Source organism: Narcine bancroftii, chromosome 14 (assembly GCF_036971445.1).
Source record: "Narcine bancroftii isolate sNarBan1 chromosome 14, sNarBan1.hap1, whole genome shotgun sequence".
NCBI classification, from domain to species: Eukaryota; Metazoa; Chordata; class Chondrichthyes; order Torpediniformes; family Narcinidae; genus Narcine; species Narcine bancroftii.
This window is the reverse complement of record NC_091482.1, coordinates 2,479,006-2,496,208: the sequence shown is the minus strand read 5'-3', so window position 1 is coordinate 2,496,208 and position 17,203 is coordinate 2,479,006. Positions and strand designations below refer to the sequence as shown.

The 17,203-nt window shown below is 58.9% G+C and overlaps 1 protein-coding gene across 4 annotated transcripts in view; it reads right to left on the bottom strand.

The window, feature by feature from the left end:
* LOC138749806 (transient receptor potential cation channel subfamily V member 3-like) overlaps positions 1 to 16,719 on the bottom strand; it is a 54,046-nt gene extending 37,327 nt beyond the window's left edge. Inside the window, exons 1-4 of one of the 4 annotated variants that reach the window (XR_011348873.1) lie at positions 16,386 to 16,718; positions 12,724 to 12,801; positions 10,714 to 10,838; positions 5,693 to 5,845 (exon numbers count right to left, since the gene is read on the bottom strand). Coding sequence is in view for 3 of the 4 variants with exons in the window: in XM_069911687.1 (XP_069767788.1) it covers positions 5,693 to 5,845; positions 10,714 to 10,838; positions 12,724 to 12,797 (352 nt within the window). In the remaining variant the exon portion in view is untranslated. Of the gene's footprint in view, positions 1 to 5,692; positions 5,846 to 10,713; positions 10,839 to 12,723; positions 12,802 to 14,085; positions 14,145 to 16,385 lie in introns of those variants that run through there. The other 3 variants (XM_069911687.1, XM_069911685.1, XM_069911686.1) reach the window with 3 other exon arrangements.
* Between the last annotated feature and the right edge of the window lie 484 nt (positions 16,720 to 17,203).

Sequence of the window (17,203 nt, the reverse complement as noted above, 5' to 3'; positions counted from 1 at the left end):
AGTCAAATCAGCAAACCTCTTGGACACAGCATCACCCCCTGCTTCAATCCCCACCCAAACTTCCCACCCGGTCACAGACCTTCCTAATCTCTCTGAGCTTCTACCACACCTCCAAATTGTTTCACTTCTGACATTTCCCAGCTTCATTGTCTGCAGCAATCTTATTTTCACACCCTCGCCGAAGCAGGCTCACCCTCGCCGAAGCAGGCTCACCCTCGCCGAAGCAGGCTCACCCTCGCCGAAGCAGGCTCACCCTCGCCGAAGCAGGCTCACCCTCGCCGAAGCAGGCTCACCCTCGCCGAAGCAGGCTCACCCTCGCCGAAGCAGGCTCACCCTCGCCGAAGCAGGCTCACCCTCGCCGAAGCAGGCTCACCCTCGCCGAAGCAGGCTCACCCTCGCCGAAGCAGGCTCACCCTCGCCGAAGCAGGCTCACCCTCGCCGAAGCAGGCTCACCCTCGCCGAAGCAGGCTCACCCTCGCCGAAGCAGGCTCACCCTCGCCGAAGCAGGCTCACCCTCGCCGAAGCAGGCTCACCCTCGCCGAAGCAGGCTCACCCTCGCCGAAGCAGGCTCACCCTCGCCGAAGCAGGCTCACCCTCGCCGAAGCAGGCTCACCCTCGCCGAAGCAGGCTCACCCTCGCCGAAGCAGGCTCACCCTCGCCGAAGCAGGCTCACCCTCGCCGAAGCAGGCTCACCCTCGCCGAAGCAGGCTCACCCTCGCCGAAGCAGGCTCACCCTCGCCGAAGCAGGCTCACCCTCGCCGAAGCAGGCTCACCCTCGCCGAAGCAGGCTCACCCTCGCCGAAGCAGGCTCACCCTCGCCGAAGCAGGCTCACCCTCGCCGAAGCAGGCTCACCCTCGCCGAAGCAGGCTCACCCTCGCCGAAGCAGGCTCACCCTCGCCGAAGCAGGCTCACCCTCGCCGAAGCAGGCTCACCCTCGCCGAAGCAGGCTCACCCTCGCCGAAGCAGGCTCACCCTCGCCGAAGCAGGCTCACCCTCGCCGAAGCAGGCTCACCCTCGCCGAAGCAGGCTCACCCTCGCCGAAGCAGGCTCACCCTCGCCGAAGCAGGCTCACCCTCGCCGAAGCAGGCTCACCCTCGCCGAAGCAGGCTCACCCTCGCCGAAGCAGGCTCACCCTCGCCGAAGCAGGCTCACCCTCGCCGAAGCAGGCTCACCCTCGCCGAAGCAGGCTCACCCTCGCCGAAGCAGGCTCACCCTCGCCGAAGCAGGCTCACCCTCGCCGAAGCAGGCTCACCCTCGCCGAAGCAGGCTCACCCTCGCCGAAGCAGGCTCACCCTCGCCGAAGCAGGCTCACCCTCGCCGAAGCAGGCTCACCCTCGCCGAAGCAGGCTCACCCTCGCCGAAGCAGGCTCACCCTCGCCGAAGCAGGCTCACCCTCGCCGAAGCAGGCTCACCCTCGCCGAAGCAGGCTCACCCTCGCCGAAGCAGGCTCACCCTCGCCGAAGCAGGCTCACCCTCGCCGAAGCAGGCTCACCCTCGCCGAAGCAGGCTCACCCTCGCCGAAGCAGGCTCACCCTCGCCGAAGCAGGCTCACCCTCGCCGAAGCAGGCTCACCCTCGCCGAAGCAGGCTCACCCTCGCCGAAGCAGGCTCACCCTCGCCGAAGCAGGCTCACCCTCGCCGAAGCAGGCTCACCCTCGCCGAAGCAGGCTCACCCTCGCCGAAGCAGGCTCACCCTCGCCGAAGCAGGCTCACCCTCGCCGAAGCAGGCTCACCCTCGCCGAAGCAGGCTCACCCTCGCCGAAGCAGGCTCACCCTCGCCGAAGCAGGCTCACCCTCGCCGAAGCAGGCTCACCCTCGCCGAAGCAGGCTCACCCTCGCCGAAGCAGGCTCACCCTCGCCGAAGCAGGCTCACCCTCGCCGAAGCAGGCTCACCCTCGCCGAAGCAGGCTCACCCTCGCCGAAGCAGGCTCACCCTCGCCGAAGCAGGCTCACCCTCGCCGAAGCAGGCTCACCCTCGCCGAAGCAGGCTCACCCTCGCCGAAGCAGGCTCACCCTCGCCGAAGCAGGCTCACCCTCGCCGAAGCAGGCTCACCCTCGCCGAAGCAGGCTCACCCTCGCCGAAGCAGGCTCACCCTCGCCGAAGCAGGCTCACCCTCGCCGAAGCAGGCTCACCCTCGCCGAAGCAGGCTCACCCTCGCCGAAGCAGGCTCACCCTCGCCGAAGCAGGCTCACCCTCGCCGAAGCAGGCTCACCCTCGCCGAAGCAGGCTCACCCTCGCCGAAGCAGGCTCACCCTCGCCGAAGCAGGCTCACCCTCGCCGAAGCAGGCTCACCCTCGCCGAAGCAGGCTCACCCTCGCCGAAGCAGGCTCACCCTCGCCGAAGCAGGCTCACCCTCGCCGAAGCAGGCTCACCCTCGCCGAAGCAGGCTCACCCTCGCCGAAGCAGGCTCACCCTCGCCGAAGCAGGCTCACCCTCGCCGAAGCAGGCTCACCCTCGCCGAAGCAGGCTCACCCTCGCCGAAGCAGGCTCACCCTCGCCGAAGCAGGCTCACCCTCGCCGAAGCAGGCTCACCCTCGCCGAAGCAGGCTCACCCTCGCCGAAGCAGGCTCACCCTCGCCGAAGCAGGCTCACCCTCGCCGAAGCAGGCTCACCCTCGCCGAAGCAGGCTCACCCTCGCCGAAGCAGGCTCACCCTCGCCGAAGCAGGCTCACCCTCGCCGAAGCAGGCTCACCCTCGCCGAAGCAGGCTCACCCTCGCCGAAGCAGGCTCACCCTCGCCGAAGCAGGCTCACCCTCGCCGAAGCAGGCTCACCCTCGCCGAAGCAGGCTCACCCTCGCCGAAGCAGGCTCACCCTCGCCGAAGCAGGCTCACCCTCGCCGAAGCAGGCTCACCCTCGCCGAAGCAGGCTCACCCTCGCCGAAGCAGGCTCACCCTCGCCGAAGCAGGCTCACCCTCGCCGAAGCAGGCTCACCCTCGCCGAAGCAGGCTCACCCTCGCCGAAGCAGGCTCACCCTCGCCGAAGCAGGCTCACCCTCGCCGAAGCAGGCTCACCCTCGCCGAAGCAGGCTCACCCTCGCCGAAGCAGGCTCACCCTCGCCGAAGCAGGCTCACCCTCGCCGAAGCAGGCTCACCCTCGCCGAAGCAGGCTCACCCTCGCCGAAGCAGGCTCACCCTCGCCGAAGCAGGCTCACCCTCGCCGAAGCAGGCTCACCCTCGCCGAAGCAGGCTCACCCTCGCCGAAGCAGGCTCACCCTCGCCGAAGCAGGCTCACCCTCGCCGAAGCAGGCTCACCCTCGCCGAAGCAGGCTCACCCTCGCCGAAGCAGGCTCACCCTCGCCGAAGCAGGCTCACCCTCGCCGAAGCAGGCTCACCCTCGCCGAAGCAGGCTCACCCTCGCCGAAGCAGGCTCACCCTCGCCGAAGCAGGCTCACCCTCGCCGAAGCAGGCTCACCCTCGCCGAAGCAGGCTCACCCTCGCCGAAGCAGGCTCACCCTCGCCGAAGCAGGCTCACCCTCGCCGAAGCAGGCTCACCCTCGCCGAAGCAGGCTCACCCTCGCCGAAGCAGGCTCACCCTCGCCGAAGCAGGCTCACCCTCGCCGAAGCAGGCTCACCCTCGCCGAAGCAGGCTCACCCTCGCCGAAGCAGGCTCACCCTCGCCGAAGCAGGCTCACCCTCGCCGAAGCAGGCTCACCCTCGCCGAAGCAGGCTCACCCTCGCCGAAGCAGGCTCACCCTCGCCGAAGCAGGCTCACCCTCGCCGAAGCAGGCTCACCCTCGCCGAAGCAGGCTCACCCTCGCCGAAGCAGGCTCACCCTCGCCGAAGCAGGCTCACCCTCGCCGAAGCAGGCTCACCCTCGCCGAAGCAGGCTCACCCTCGCCGAAGCAGGCTCACCCTCGCCGAAGCAGGCTCACCCTCGCCGAAGCAGGCTCACCCTCGCCGAAGCAGGCTCACCCTCGCCGAAGCAGGCTCACCCTCGCCGAAGCAGGCTCACCCTCGCCGAAGCAGGCTCACCCTCGCCGAAGCAGGCTCACCCTCGCCGAAGCAGGCTCACCCTCGCCGAAGCAGGCTCACCCTCGCCGAAGCAGGCTCACCCTCGCCGAAGCAGGCTCACCCTCGCCGAAGCAGGCTCACCCTCGCCGAAGCAGGCTCACCCTCGCCGAAGCAGGCTCACCCTCGCCGAAGCAGGCTCACCCTCGCCGAAGCAGGCTCACCCTCGCCGAAGCAGGCTCACCCTCGCCGAAGCAGGCTCACCCTCGCCGAAGCAGGCTCACCCTCGCCGAAGCAGGCTCACCCTCGCCGAAGCAGGCTCACCCTCGCCGAAGCAGGCTCACCCTCGCCGAAGCAGGCTCACCCTCGCCGAAGCAGGCTCACCCTCGCCGAAGCAGGCTCACCCTCGCCGAAGCAGGCTCACCCTCGCCGAAGCAGGCTCACCCTCGCCGAAGCAGGCTCACCCTCGCCGAAGCAGGCTCACCCTCGCCGAAGCAGGCTCACCCTCGCCGAAGCAGGCTCACCCTCGCCGAAGCAGGCTCACCCTCGCCGAAGCAGGCTCACCCTCGCCGAAGCAGGCTCACCCTCGCCGAAGCAGGCTCACCCTCGCCGAAGCAGGCTCACCCTCGCCGAAGCAGGCTCACCCTCGCCGAAGCAGGCTCACCCTCGCCGAAGCAGGCTCACCCTCGCCGAAGCAGGCTCACCCTCGCCGAAGCAGGCTCACCCTCGCCGAAGCACGCTCACCCTCGCCGAAGCACGCTCACCCTCGCCGAAGCACGCTCACCCTCGCCGAAGCACGCTCACCCTCGCCGAAGCACGCTCACCCTCGCCGAAGCACGCTCACCCTCGCCGAAGCACGCTCACCCTCGCCGAAGCACGCTCACCCTCGCCGAAGCACGCTCACCCTCGCCGAAGCACGCTCACCCTCGCCGAAGCACGCTCACCCTCGCCGAAGCACGCTCACCCTCGCCGAAGCACGCTCACCCTCGCCGAAGCACGCTCACCCTCGCCGAAGCACGCTCACCCTCGCCGAAGCACGCTCACCCTCGCCGAAGCACGCTCACCCTCGCCGAAGCACGCTCACCCTCGCCGAAGCACGCTCACCCTCGCCGAAGCACGCTCACCCTCGCCGAAGCACGCTCACCCTCGCCGAAGCACGCTCACCCTCTCCGAAGCACACTCTCTCTATCTCTCTTTCTCTGAAACACACTAGGCACTTTCAGGTGGCCAAATGGCCAGCTTGTAAAGCCACATATTTTGGCAAAATGCGGCTATGGGAAGGACACGCGAATGTGTAGGAGGCGCCTGAAAGGCACATTTGGTAACCCTCGTCCGAGAGGGATAATCCCCTCAGCACAGTGGGCTCCCCAGTCATCTGAGTATTTCCAGTAATCTCTGCTTCTATTTCTGCTTTTCAACGTCTGTAGTTTTGCTTTGCTGAGTACATCCTCGGCAGGTTTGGAGGCAGAGGAAGAACATGGGTCCAGAAGCCCAGTGCCCCTCTCTGCTGCTGTACATCTGTGTTCCATCTGCACATAACTCCAGGCGTGGTGGAACACACACTCTGCTGGAGGACTTCAATGGGTCAAGCACCATCTTCAGGAGTAGAATGGTCAATATTTTTGGCCAGAATTCCTTGCCCTGAAATATTCTTCTCTACAGATGCTGCTCGACCTGCTGAGTTCCTCCAGCAGATTGTGGCTCCTGATTCCAACATCTACCGTCTCCTGTGTGACCACGCACCTTTGTAATCTTTGTCAATGTACTCAGCATTAATCAGTTGGTTTAAACAATCATTGTTCTCTGCTGTCGCAATCAGCTCCCTCACGATTTCCTTTGTATTGTCGTTGAGGTTCAGTAAGGCTTTCATCAGGCAGGTCTTCCCTGTCTTCAGTTCTATAAAACAACAGCAGTGTTTGGGCCAGTGGAGATAGATTCCTGCCTCCCCTTTATCATATCCACTTCCTGACTTCACTTCTCCCTGACACCACACTTCCTTTACTCAATACCTCGCCATTCCTCCGTGAAGCACCTCTTCCCTCCTGCTCTCCCTGCCCTGGCACAGAAGCAGGTGCTTCAGCCCATCAGAAACTCTTTCTCGATCCCTTTGCTCCAGATTCTCCCTCCCAGGACAATCTCCCCATGTCTGTCTTTGGACGAGTGAGTAAACCGGAGCCCCTGGGGGAAGCCACCACGCTCACGGGGAGAAGGTACAAACTCCACTTGCAAATCACCGAGATCAGGACTGAACGCAGGTCTCCGGTGCTGGAAGGGAGCAGCACTCCCTGCCACATGAATGTGCCGCCCTCAATCTCACCTCTTTCTCTTCATTTATACCAGGGGTGGTCAAACCACGGCTCGTGAGGCACATGGAGCTCCTTGGCACGTGATGTGCCAGAGCTCCCGATGTCTCAGTTGGGGACTTCTGCCACTGCCCCACCTGCCCATCCAAGCTCCGAACACCTCAAACACGGATTCACCATCTGGTCCCGCCCATCTGGGCTCCCGACACCCTGAATGCGGGCTCCCGACACCCTGAATGCGGGCTCCCGACACCCTGAATGCGGGCTCCCGACACCCTGAATGCGGGCTCCCGACACCCTGAATGCGGGCTCCCGACACCCTGAATGCGGGCTCCCGACACCCTGAATGCGGGCTCCCGACACCCTGAATGCGGGCTCCCGACACCCTGAATGCGGGCTCCCGACACCCTGAATGCGGGCTCCCGACACCCTGAATGCGGGCTCCCGACACCCTGAATGCGGGCTCCCGACACCCTGAATGCGGGCTCCCGACACCCTGAATGCGGGCTCCCGACACCCTGAATGCGGGCTCCCGACACCCTGAATGCGGGCTCCCGACACCCTGAATGCGGGCTCCCGACACCCTGAATGCGGGCTCCCGACACCCTGAATGCGGGCTCCCGACACCCTGAATGCGGGCTCCCGACACCCTGAATGCGGGCTCCCGACACCCTGAATGCGGGCTCCCGACACCCTGAATGCGGGCTCCCGACACCCTGAATGCGGGCTCCCGACACCCTGAATGCGGGCTCCCGACACCCTGAATGCGGGCTCCCGACACCCTGAATGCGGGCTCCCGACACCCTGAATGCGGGCTCCCGACACCCTGAATGCGGGCTCCCGACACCCTGAATGCGGGCTCCCGACACCCTGAATGCGGGCTCCCGACACCCTGAATGCGGGCTCCCGACACCCTGAATGCGGGCTCCCGACACCCTGAATGCGGGCTCCCGACACCCTGAATGCGGGCTCCCGACACCCTGAATGCGGGCTCCCGACACCCTGAATGCGGGCTCCCGACACCCTGAATGCGGGCTCCCGACACCCTGAATGCGGGCTCCCGACACCCTGAATGCGGGCTCCCGACACCCTGAATGCGGGCTCCCGACACCCTGAATGCGGGCTCCCGACACCCTGAATGCGGGCTCCCGACACCCTGAATGCGGGCTCCCGACACCCTGAATGCGGGCTCCCGACACCCTGAATGCGGGCTCCCGACACCCTGAATGCGGGCTCCCGACACCCTGAATGCGGGCTCCCGACACCCTGAATGCGGGCTCCCGACACCCTGAATGCGGGCTCCCGACACCCTGAATGCGGGCTCCCGACACCCTGAATGCGGGCTCCCGACACCCTGAATGCGGGCTCCCGACACCCTGAATGCGGGCTCCCGACACCCTGAATGCGGGCTCCCGACACCCTGAATGCGGGCTCCCGACACCCTGAATGCGGGCTCCCGACACCCTGAATGCGGGCTCCCGACACCCTGAATGCGGGCTCCCGACACCCTGAATGCGGGCTCCCGACACCCTGAATGCGGGCTCCCGACACCCTGAATGCGGGCTCCCGACACCCTGAATGCGGGCTCCCGACACCCTGAATGCGGGCTCCCGACACCCTGAATGCGGGCTCCCGACACCCTGAATGCGGGCTCCCGACACCCTGAATGCGGGCTCCCGACACCCTGAATGCGGGCTCCCGACACCCTGAATGCGGGCTCCCGACACCCTGAATGCGGGCTCCCGACACCCTGAATGCGGGCTCCCGACACCCTGAATGCGGGCTCCCGACACCCTGAATGCGGGCTCCCGACACCCTGAATGCGGGCTCCCGACACCCTGAATGCGGGCTCCCGACACCCTGAATGCGGGCTCCCGACACCCTGAATGCGGGCTCCCGACACCCTGAATGCGGGCTCCCGACACCCTGAATGCGGGCTCCCGACACCCTGAATGCGGGCTCCCGACACCCTGAATGCGGGCTCCCGACACCCTGAATGCGGGCTCCCGACACCCTGAATGCGGGCTCCCGACACCCTGAATGCGGGCTCCCGACACCCTGAATGCGGGCTCCCGACACCCTGAATGCGGGCTCCCGACACCCTGAATGCGGGCTCCCGACACCCTGAATGCGGGCTCCCGACACCCTGAATGCGGGCTCCCGACACCCTGAATGCGGGCTCCCGACACCCTGAATGCGGGCTCCCGACACCCTGAATGCGGGCTCCCGACACCCTGAATGCGGGCTCCCGACACCCTGAATGCGGGCTCCCGACACCCTGAATGCGGGCTCCCGACACCCTGAATGCGGGCTCCCGACACCCTGAATGCGGGCTCCCGACACCCTGAATGCGGGCTCCCGACACCCTGAATGCGGGCTCCCGACACCCTGAATGCGGGCTCCCGACACCCTGAATGCGGGCTCCCGACACCCTGAATGCGGGCTCCCGACACCCTGAATGCGGGCTCCCGACACCCTGAATGCGGGCTCCCGACACCCTGAATGCGGGCTCCCGACACCCTGAATGCGGGCTCCCGACACCCTGAATGCGGGCTCCCGACACCCTGAATGCGGGCTCCCGACACCCTGAATGCGGGCTCCCGACACCCTGAATGCGGGCTCCCGACACCCTGAATGCGGGCTCCCGACACCCTGAATGCGGGCTCCCGACACCCTGAATGCGGGCTCCCGACACCCTGAATGCGGGCTCCCGACACCCTGAATGCGGGCTCCCGACACCCTGAATGCGGGCTCCCGACACCCTGAATGCGGGCTCCCGACACCCTGAATGCGGGCTCCCGACACCCTGAATGCGGGCTCCCGACACCCTGAATGCGGGCTCCCGACACCCTGAATGCGGGCTCCCGACACCCTGAATGCGGGCTCCCGACACCCTGAATGCGGGCTCCCGACACCCCCACCGCGGACTCTCGGTCCCAACCATCTGCCTATCTGAGCTCCCAACACCCCCACTGCAAGATTCTCGGTCCTGAGCACCTGCCCATCTGAGCTCCCATCACCCCTACCACGGACTCTCTCTCGCCTTGGCCCCAACCACCCGCCCATCTGAGCTCCCAATGCCTCAAATATCATACAATAGTCGACCTCCTAATTTTACCCTAAAAATTGGACCACAAAATTCAACTATATACGTGTATATATGGTATGTGTACTCTTTAATTATTGAAACTAATACAAATAGCAGTTAAAAACTACATACGATTAAATATTATTACATACATTTATTTCTTTATATTTTTATAAAAAAATGAGCACACATGAATAAAAACATGTAAATTTTTTCATCACTTGGGGGACTCAACCATCTAAACCAGAAAGCAACTTTAAACAATCCTTTCTCTCCCTCCACCACTGTACTCTACTCCTTGAGTCCTGAACCCATGCCTCAGGAACCCCTTGCTCCTTCTTTCCTCATTCTGCCTGCCCCTTTGATCCAGTGGCGAGCATTCAAATCCCACCTCAGCAGAGAACTTCAGGGTGATTAAAGAAATTGTTAAGGAGAGGGAGAGTCTCATCATCAGCTCGTGATGGTGGTGGGAACCCATCCAACTCACTGATGCCCTTTGGAGAAGCAAAGTGCTGCCTCTGGTCTGTCTCTGACCCCCAGGCCACTGACATAGCTGCCTACTAACTGCCCCCTCCTTTCAAGGGTTACTGAGATGAGCAATAGTGTTGTACAGTACAGAGCAAGCACTTTGGCCCATCCTTCCTGCTGACCCAGTTGGCATTCAAGGCTGATCTTTTCTCTCTCTCTCTCTGTATTGCACAGTCAGCTTGTTTACATTTCTTTATTTGTGTATGTTGAGTACAGTTTTTCTTACACTGCCAATAAGTGGTGCAATACCAATAGGGCGGCATGTTCGACGTAGTGGTTAGCGCAACGCTGTTACAGAGCCAGCAATTGGGATGAGGGTTCAAATCCCACACTGTCCGTTTGGACATTCTCCCTGTGTTTGCATGGACTTCCTCCAGAGGCTCCGGTTTTCATCCGTCCTTCAAAACGTACCGGGGGTTGTAGGTCAATTGGGTGGCACGGGCTCGTGGCTGGAAGGGGCTGTTATCGTGCTCTTTGTCCAAATTTAAAATTTAAGTGATTACTCTGCTTCGCCCACATGTATGTTCTCTGATAATAAATCTGAACTTGGTCCCACCTGCCTGCATTTTCTCCCCATCCTTCTAAACCCTTCCTATACATAATCTGTCCACATATTTTCCGAGAGGATCATTGAATCTGATCTACAGCTTCCTCTGGCAGCTCATTTCAGATACAGACCCCTCTACGAGTGAAAAAAAGCTAGCCCTCATCCCCCTTAAATCTTCCCCCCCCCCCATCTTAAACCTAGAGTCACCCACCCTGGGAGCTTTCACTTATAAAGCTGAGAACCTTCTCTTGCCAGGACCCACAGAGATACAATGAGGAAGTCAGACAGAGGGACCTACCTGAAAACCAAGGCTCGGTGAGCTTCATCCTGGTGACCTGAATGATGTAGAGCAGTTTGTTGAAGTTTTCCATGTTTCCATCAGCCACGGAGTAGGACAGCTGAACCCCCAGGTTGTACATCAAACTGAAAAGCACCCAGACAAATGTCTGCAGAGATCTGTTTGCTGTCTTAAGAACACAAGAAATAGGAGCAGGCATTGTCCATCCAGCTAACCCCCTCATCTCTGGAATCAACCTGGTGAACTTCTGCACCCCCTCCTTCCTCAAGTAAGGAGGCCAGAACTGCATGCAGTTCTCCAGATATGGCCTCACCAGGTCCTTGATCAGTTACAGGAGAACCTCCATGCTCCTGAATTCAATCCCTCTGGCAATGACGGCCAATGTTCCATTTGCCTTCTTCACAACCTGATGCAAGTACAAACCAACCTTTTATGATTCAGGCACTCCCAGGTCCTCCTGTGTGGCAGCACGCTGCAATCATTTGCCATTTAAATAATATTCTGAATATTCTTCCTTCCAAAGTGCACCTGCCATCTACCAGACCCTTGCCCACTCACTTAGCCCATCTATATCCCTCTCCAGACTCTGTGTCCTCTGCACAACCAGACCCTTGCCCACTCACTTAGCCCATCTATATCCCTCTCCAGATTCTCTGTATCCTCTGCATAATTTGCTTTTCTACTCAATTTAATGTCATCAGCAAACTTCAACACTGTGCACTCTGTCCCCTCTTCCAGATCGTTTGTATACCGCATATCGTGAACAGTTGCCAGGGGTGTGGGAGAGGGGAGATTTAACAGGAACCTGAGAGGCTGAGGGGAAATGTTTTTACACAGAGGATGGTGGATGTGTGTGGAATAGGCTGCAAGATGAGGAGGTTGGGGCAGGGACTGTTGTAACGTTTAAGTAAGAATTGGATGGATACATGGATAGGAAGGGTTTAGAGGGATATGGCCCAAACACAGGCAAGTGGGACATTTTGGTCAGTAAAGGCTGGTTGGGCCAAAGGGCCTGTTTCCTCATTGTGACTCTGAGTGGAGATTGAACTTGGCATCTTCTGATCCTGCGGCCACAAGGCAAGGGAGTGGAAGGTCTGACAGTTGTTACAGAGTTCTGTGTTGTGTATTGGCCTTTGTGTTGTGTGGCTTAATGTTAAAAAGTGACAGTTTGCCTTAGAGAGCCAAGGTGAAGGTGGATGAGTGAGAGAGTGGGAGACGGATTGAACATATGCAGAAAATGATCTAACAATTTATGGACTTGGATGATAAACCACCATTGGGTGGTGTTGTGGAGTGGAAGGCGGCCCAGAGCATGAGTCATGGTCTGGAGGACAGTTTAGAATGTTGGGATTTCAAAATAGGATGAACATTCCGGATCCGGACCAAGCCAGTGGTTCCTCTCTCTGCAAACAACACAAGACAACTTTGAATTTTGTGCTCTCACTCTCTCTAAGAGGGGGCTTCAGTTTACCAAACAGTTTATGATCTTTGCTTCAGTTCAGATCGACATTTTGTGACTCTTGTGTGTTTGTTTGTTTTGTGTCTAAGTTTTTCTGTGGGCTGGTTGAAAATATAACTTAGACTTTAATTACATATGTAATATTTAGGCTGGGGAATTTATTAGTTTTACACTCTTATAGAAATTTGCATAGTAACCAGTGGGCATTGTTATAAAAGGGGGGAATTTGAATTAAAGTTTGAAGGTGAATTTTTTGTTAATAAAGTAATTGTTCATCTTTACCCCTGTGTGATCTGCCTTCTTCGTTGTTGATCTTGTAACACAGTGTAGTGGTGACATCACTGAACTGGCATCAGGAGACCCCTCTTACGATTCAGTAAATCAGACCCCAAAGTGTTTCATTACCCAGTGGCCTTTGAAATTTCAGCCCAAGGCAGTCTGTTCAGGACAAATGGAGACAGACAAAGAATGCTGGTCTTGATTTATCCTGAAAACAAGGAAATAGAATGGATTCCTGGCCACCAGCGACTCACATGGGTGAGGTTACTTACCTCGGGTTGAATTGGGCTTCATTGCTTCCATCGGGCTGGTCATGCTGCAGCAGTAACCTCAGGTTGTCATCCATCGACCTGCACGAGGAGATACAGAGAAGCGTCACTATATGCCATCTGGGCAAAGAAATCCCAGAGATCACCCATTGCTGTCCACCCTTGCCACCTCTGTGGAGAAGCCCCGTGCCCTTTTAATCTGGAAATCCCAAAAACTCCCTTTAAATGCCTTGGAAAAGCAGCTGATGCACTGAACACACTCCCTTCTCCCATTGAGGAGAAGGCTTGAGTGTGAAATAATGCACCAGCAAGCTCTACACCTGCACTCGTTAGGCTCCTAAATGATCCCCATAACAGCTCCCATGCTGCTCTTGTTTGCTCCTAGGTGATCTTAATTCTTTGTTACCCTTGACTCTGTAAATTGAGCTCTTGCTCTTTTACTTCACACAGCTGTGAAAATATTAGAGTTGACCTGTTCAAATGCTCGCAAAAGAACCCTTCTCACAGTGCCAGGCATATTAAAACAAACTTAAAAACTTTATGCACATGTATAAACCATTCAGTCCATCATGCCTATGCCGGATATCAGGGGAGCGACCCCATCAGTCCTTCCCTCACCTCATCTCCCTGCAGTCCTGTGCACTTTCTGATAACCTCCGGAGCAATGAGCAAAACAGAGGTGGGGGGGGGGGAAACATAGGACTGGGGGAGGTAATGGGGGACAAGGAAATGGTGGGCGAACTCAACATTTATTTTGGTTCGGTTTTCACTGTGGAAGATGCCAGCTGTGTGCCTGACATTCGAGAGTGACAAAAGGACAAAAATGGTGCTGTCGCTCTTAGAGGAGAAGGTGCCAGGGAATCTGAAGATGGATAAATCAACTGGACCAGATGGTCTATGCCCAAAGGTTCTGAAAGAGGGAGCTGAGGAGATTGTGGAGACTTGGCAGTGATCTTTCAAGGATCACTGGATTCTGGAGTAGTTCCAGAGGACTAGAAAGTTTCAAATGTCAGTATACAGGTCTATAAGTGGCAGAGAGGAGTCTCCCTCCATCAACATGATCTGCCAGTATCATTGTCTGAAGAGGGAGCGCAAAATCATTGAGGAGCCCTTCCACCCCGCTCAGTGTCTTTCAGCTGCTCCTGTTGGGAAAGAGATACAGGAGTATCAGAGCCAGCGCCACCAGGCTGAGGAACAGCTTCTTCCTACAGGCAGTGAGAATGTGAATAACCAAAGGAACTGCTCACTCTAAACATACAAGATTCAAATATTGATAAAACATTTATTTGTATATTTGAAATATTTGTCCTGCATTGTTTGTCTGTATGTGTGTTATGTCTGGTTGTGTGTCTGTGTGCTTTGTACCGAGGACCGGAGAACACTGTTTCATCCAGTTCCGATTCCACTTGTGTAACCAGATAACAATAAACTTGAATCTTTAAGAAAGCAGGGAGACAAAAGGCAGTAAATTAAAGGCCAGTTAGTCTGACTTCAGTGGTTGGCAAGGATGAAGTTTCGGGACACTTGGAGGTGCATGGTAAAATAGGTTGAAGTTGGCATGGTTTCCTCAAGGGAAAATCTTTCCAGACAAACCTGTTGGAATTCCTTGAGTTGACAACAGAAAGGACAGATCAAGGAGAGTCAGTAGATGTGGTTCACCTGAATTTTTCAAAAGCCTTTGACAACGTGCCACACACGAGGCTGATAAACAGGATGAGAACTCGTGGTGTTACAGGAAAGATACTGGCATGATGAAGAGAGTCGGGGTAAAAGGGGCCTTTTCTGGTTGGTTGCCAGTGACCAGTGGTGTTCCACAGGGCTCGGTGCTGGGACTGCTTCTTGTCATGTTACACATCAATAATCTGGATGATGGATTTGAAAGCCTAATGGCCAGGTTTGTGGAAAGTACAAAGATCAGAGGAGGGGCAGGTAGCATTGAGGAAGCACTGAACCTGTGGGGTTAGAAGAATGAGCAAGGATATGGCAGGAGCACAGTGTAGAGAAGTGTGGGATCATGCACTTTGGTGGAAGGAATAAAGGAGCTGACTATTTTCTTAACAGGCAATGAGTTAAGAAATCAGGCACAGGGGGACTTGGAGACCTCATGCAAGACTCTCTGATGGTCATTGCAGGTAAAGTCAGTGACAAAGGCAAATCCAAATACAATATGAGCATTCATTTCAAAATGGATAGAATATAAAAGCAGAGATGTGATCTTGAAGCTTTTTAGGCCCTTGGAATATTGTGAGCAGTTTTGAGCTCCATATCCAAGGAAGGATATGTTGGTAATGGAGAGGGTTCAGAGGAGGTTTACGAGGATGATCCCCAGAGTGAAAGGGTTTACACATGTGGCGCGTTTGAAGGTTCGGAGACTTTACTGGCTGGAGTTTAGCAGAATGGGGGGTGGGGGGGGGCGAAGAATCTCAATGAAACCTGTCAAACTAGGAATGACATGTGTAGAGTGGACATGGAGGGGATGTTTCCTGTGGTGGGTTTGTCTGGGACCAGAGAGTAGAGCCTCAGAATACAAACACGTCCCTTTGGAACAGAGACGGGGAGGAATTTCTTTCCCCAGAGGGAGGTGAATCTGTGGAATTTGCTGGCACAGAAAAGTCATTGGGGATATTTAAGGTGGAGGTAACATTTTTAAAATTAAGCAAACCGCACACGGGGAGGGGGTTTAATCCCCCGCATGGGGAGGGGGTATAAAGGGTTTAAACACACGGGGTGGGGGGAGGGTTGAAACACACGGGGGGGGGGGGGAGGGTTGAAACACACGGGGGGGGGGGGGAGGGTTGAAACACACGGGGGGGGGGAGGGTTGAAACACACGGGGGGGGAGGGTTGAAACACACGGGGGGGGGAGGGTTGAAACACACGGGGGGGAGGGTTGAAACACACGGGGGGGGGAGGGTTGAAACACACGGGGGGGGGAGGGTTGAAACACACGGGGGGGGAGGGTTGAAACACACGGGGGGGGGAGGGTTGAAACACACGGGGGGGGAGGGTTGAAACACACGGGGGGGAGGGTTGAAACACACGGGGGGGGGAGGGTTGAAACACACGGGGGGGGGAGGGTTGAAACACACGGGGGGGGAGGGTTGAAACACACGGGGGGGAGGGTTGAAACACACGGGGGGGGGAGGGTTGAAACACACGGGGGGGGGAGGGTTGAAACACACGGGGGGGGAGGGTTGAAACACACGGGGGGGAGGGTTGAAACACACGGGGGGGGGAGGGTTGAAACACACGGGGGGGGAGGGTTGAAACACACGGGGGGGAGGGTTGAAACACACGGGGGGGGGAGGGTTGAAACACACGGGGGGGGGAGGGTTGAAACACACGGGGGGGGAGGGTTGAAACACACGGGGGGGTTTACACAGGGCGTAAATACAAATATTAACACAGATAAAGGTTCCGCGGAGTTTGTCAGAGCCGTTGAGAGTTGGACAGTAAATCAGGACGATGGAATGGCGCGGCGGAGTTGATGGGCCGAATGGCCCGACGCTGCTGCCACAAGAACGGGTGGGCGGGCGGCGGCGGCGGGACCGGACACCCCGACCCTCCCCATGGAGTCGGTGGGAATCCTGGCCCGGGCGGGTGGACCCAGCAGGGAGCCCGGGGCTCGGCAGGGGAGCGCGGCGGGCGAGCCGGGGCTCTCGGTACCTGTGCGGAGTCGGGGCGGCGGCGCCTCCGGCTGAGCTTCACTCCCTGCACTGGAGATGGAGCCTCCGCTCTGGGGCGGTCGGACGAGGTGAGGCGGAGCTTTCTCAAGAGGCGCCGCCGCCGGGGCGGAATTGGTGGCGACACTGGCGGGTGGTGCACGAGGCTTCGCTGGCGGGAGATCACGTGGCTTCGCTGGCGGGAGATCACGTGCATGCGCTGGCGAGAGGGGCACGTGAGTTCTCTGGCAAGATGGGGATGTTGCTTCACTGGCGGGAGGGGCACGCGGCTTCGCTGGCGGGAGATCACGTGGCTGGGCTGGCGGGAGGGGCACGTGGCTTCGCTGGCGGGAGATCACGTGCATGCGCTAGCGAGAGGGGCACGCGACTTCTCCGCCAGGATGGGAATGTTGCTTCACTGGCGGGAGGGGCACGCAGCATCTCTGGCACGATCAGCACGTCGCTGCGCTGGCGGGAGGGGCATGCGGCTTCGCTGGTGGGAGATCACGTGGCTTCGCTGGCGGGAGATCACGTGCATGCGCTAGCGAGAGGGGCACGTGACTCCTCTGGCAGGATGGGGATGTTACTGCACTGGCGAGAGGGGCACGCGACTCCTCTGGCGGGATGGGGATGTTGCTTCACTGGCGTGAGGGGCACGCAGCTTCTCTGGCACGATCAGCACGTCGCTGCGCTGGCGGGAGGGGCATGCGGCTTCGCTGGTGGGAGATCACGTGGCTTCGCTGGCGGGAGATCACGTGCATGCGCTAGCGAGAGGGGCACGTGACTCCTCTGGCAGGATGGGGATGTTACTGCACTGGCGAG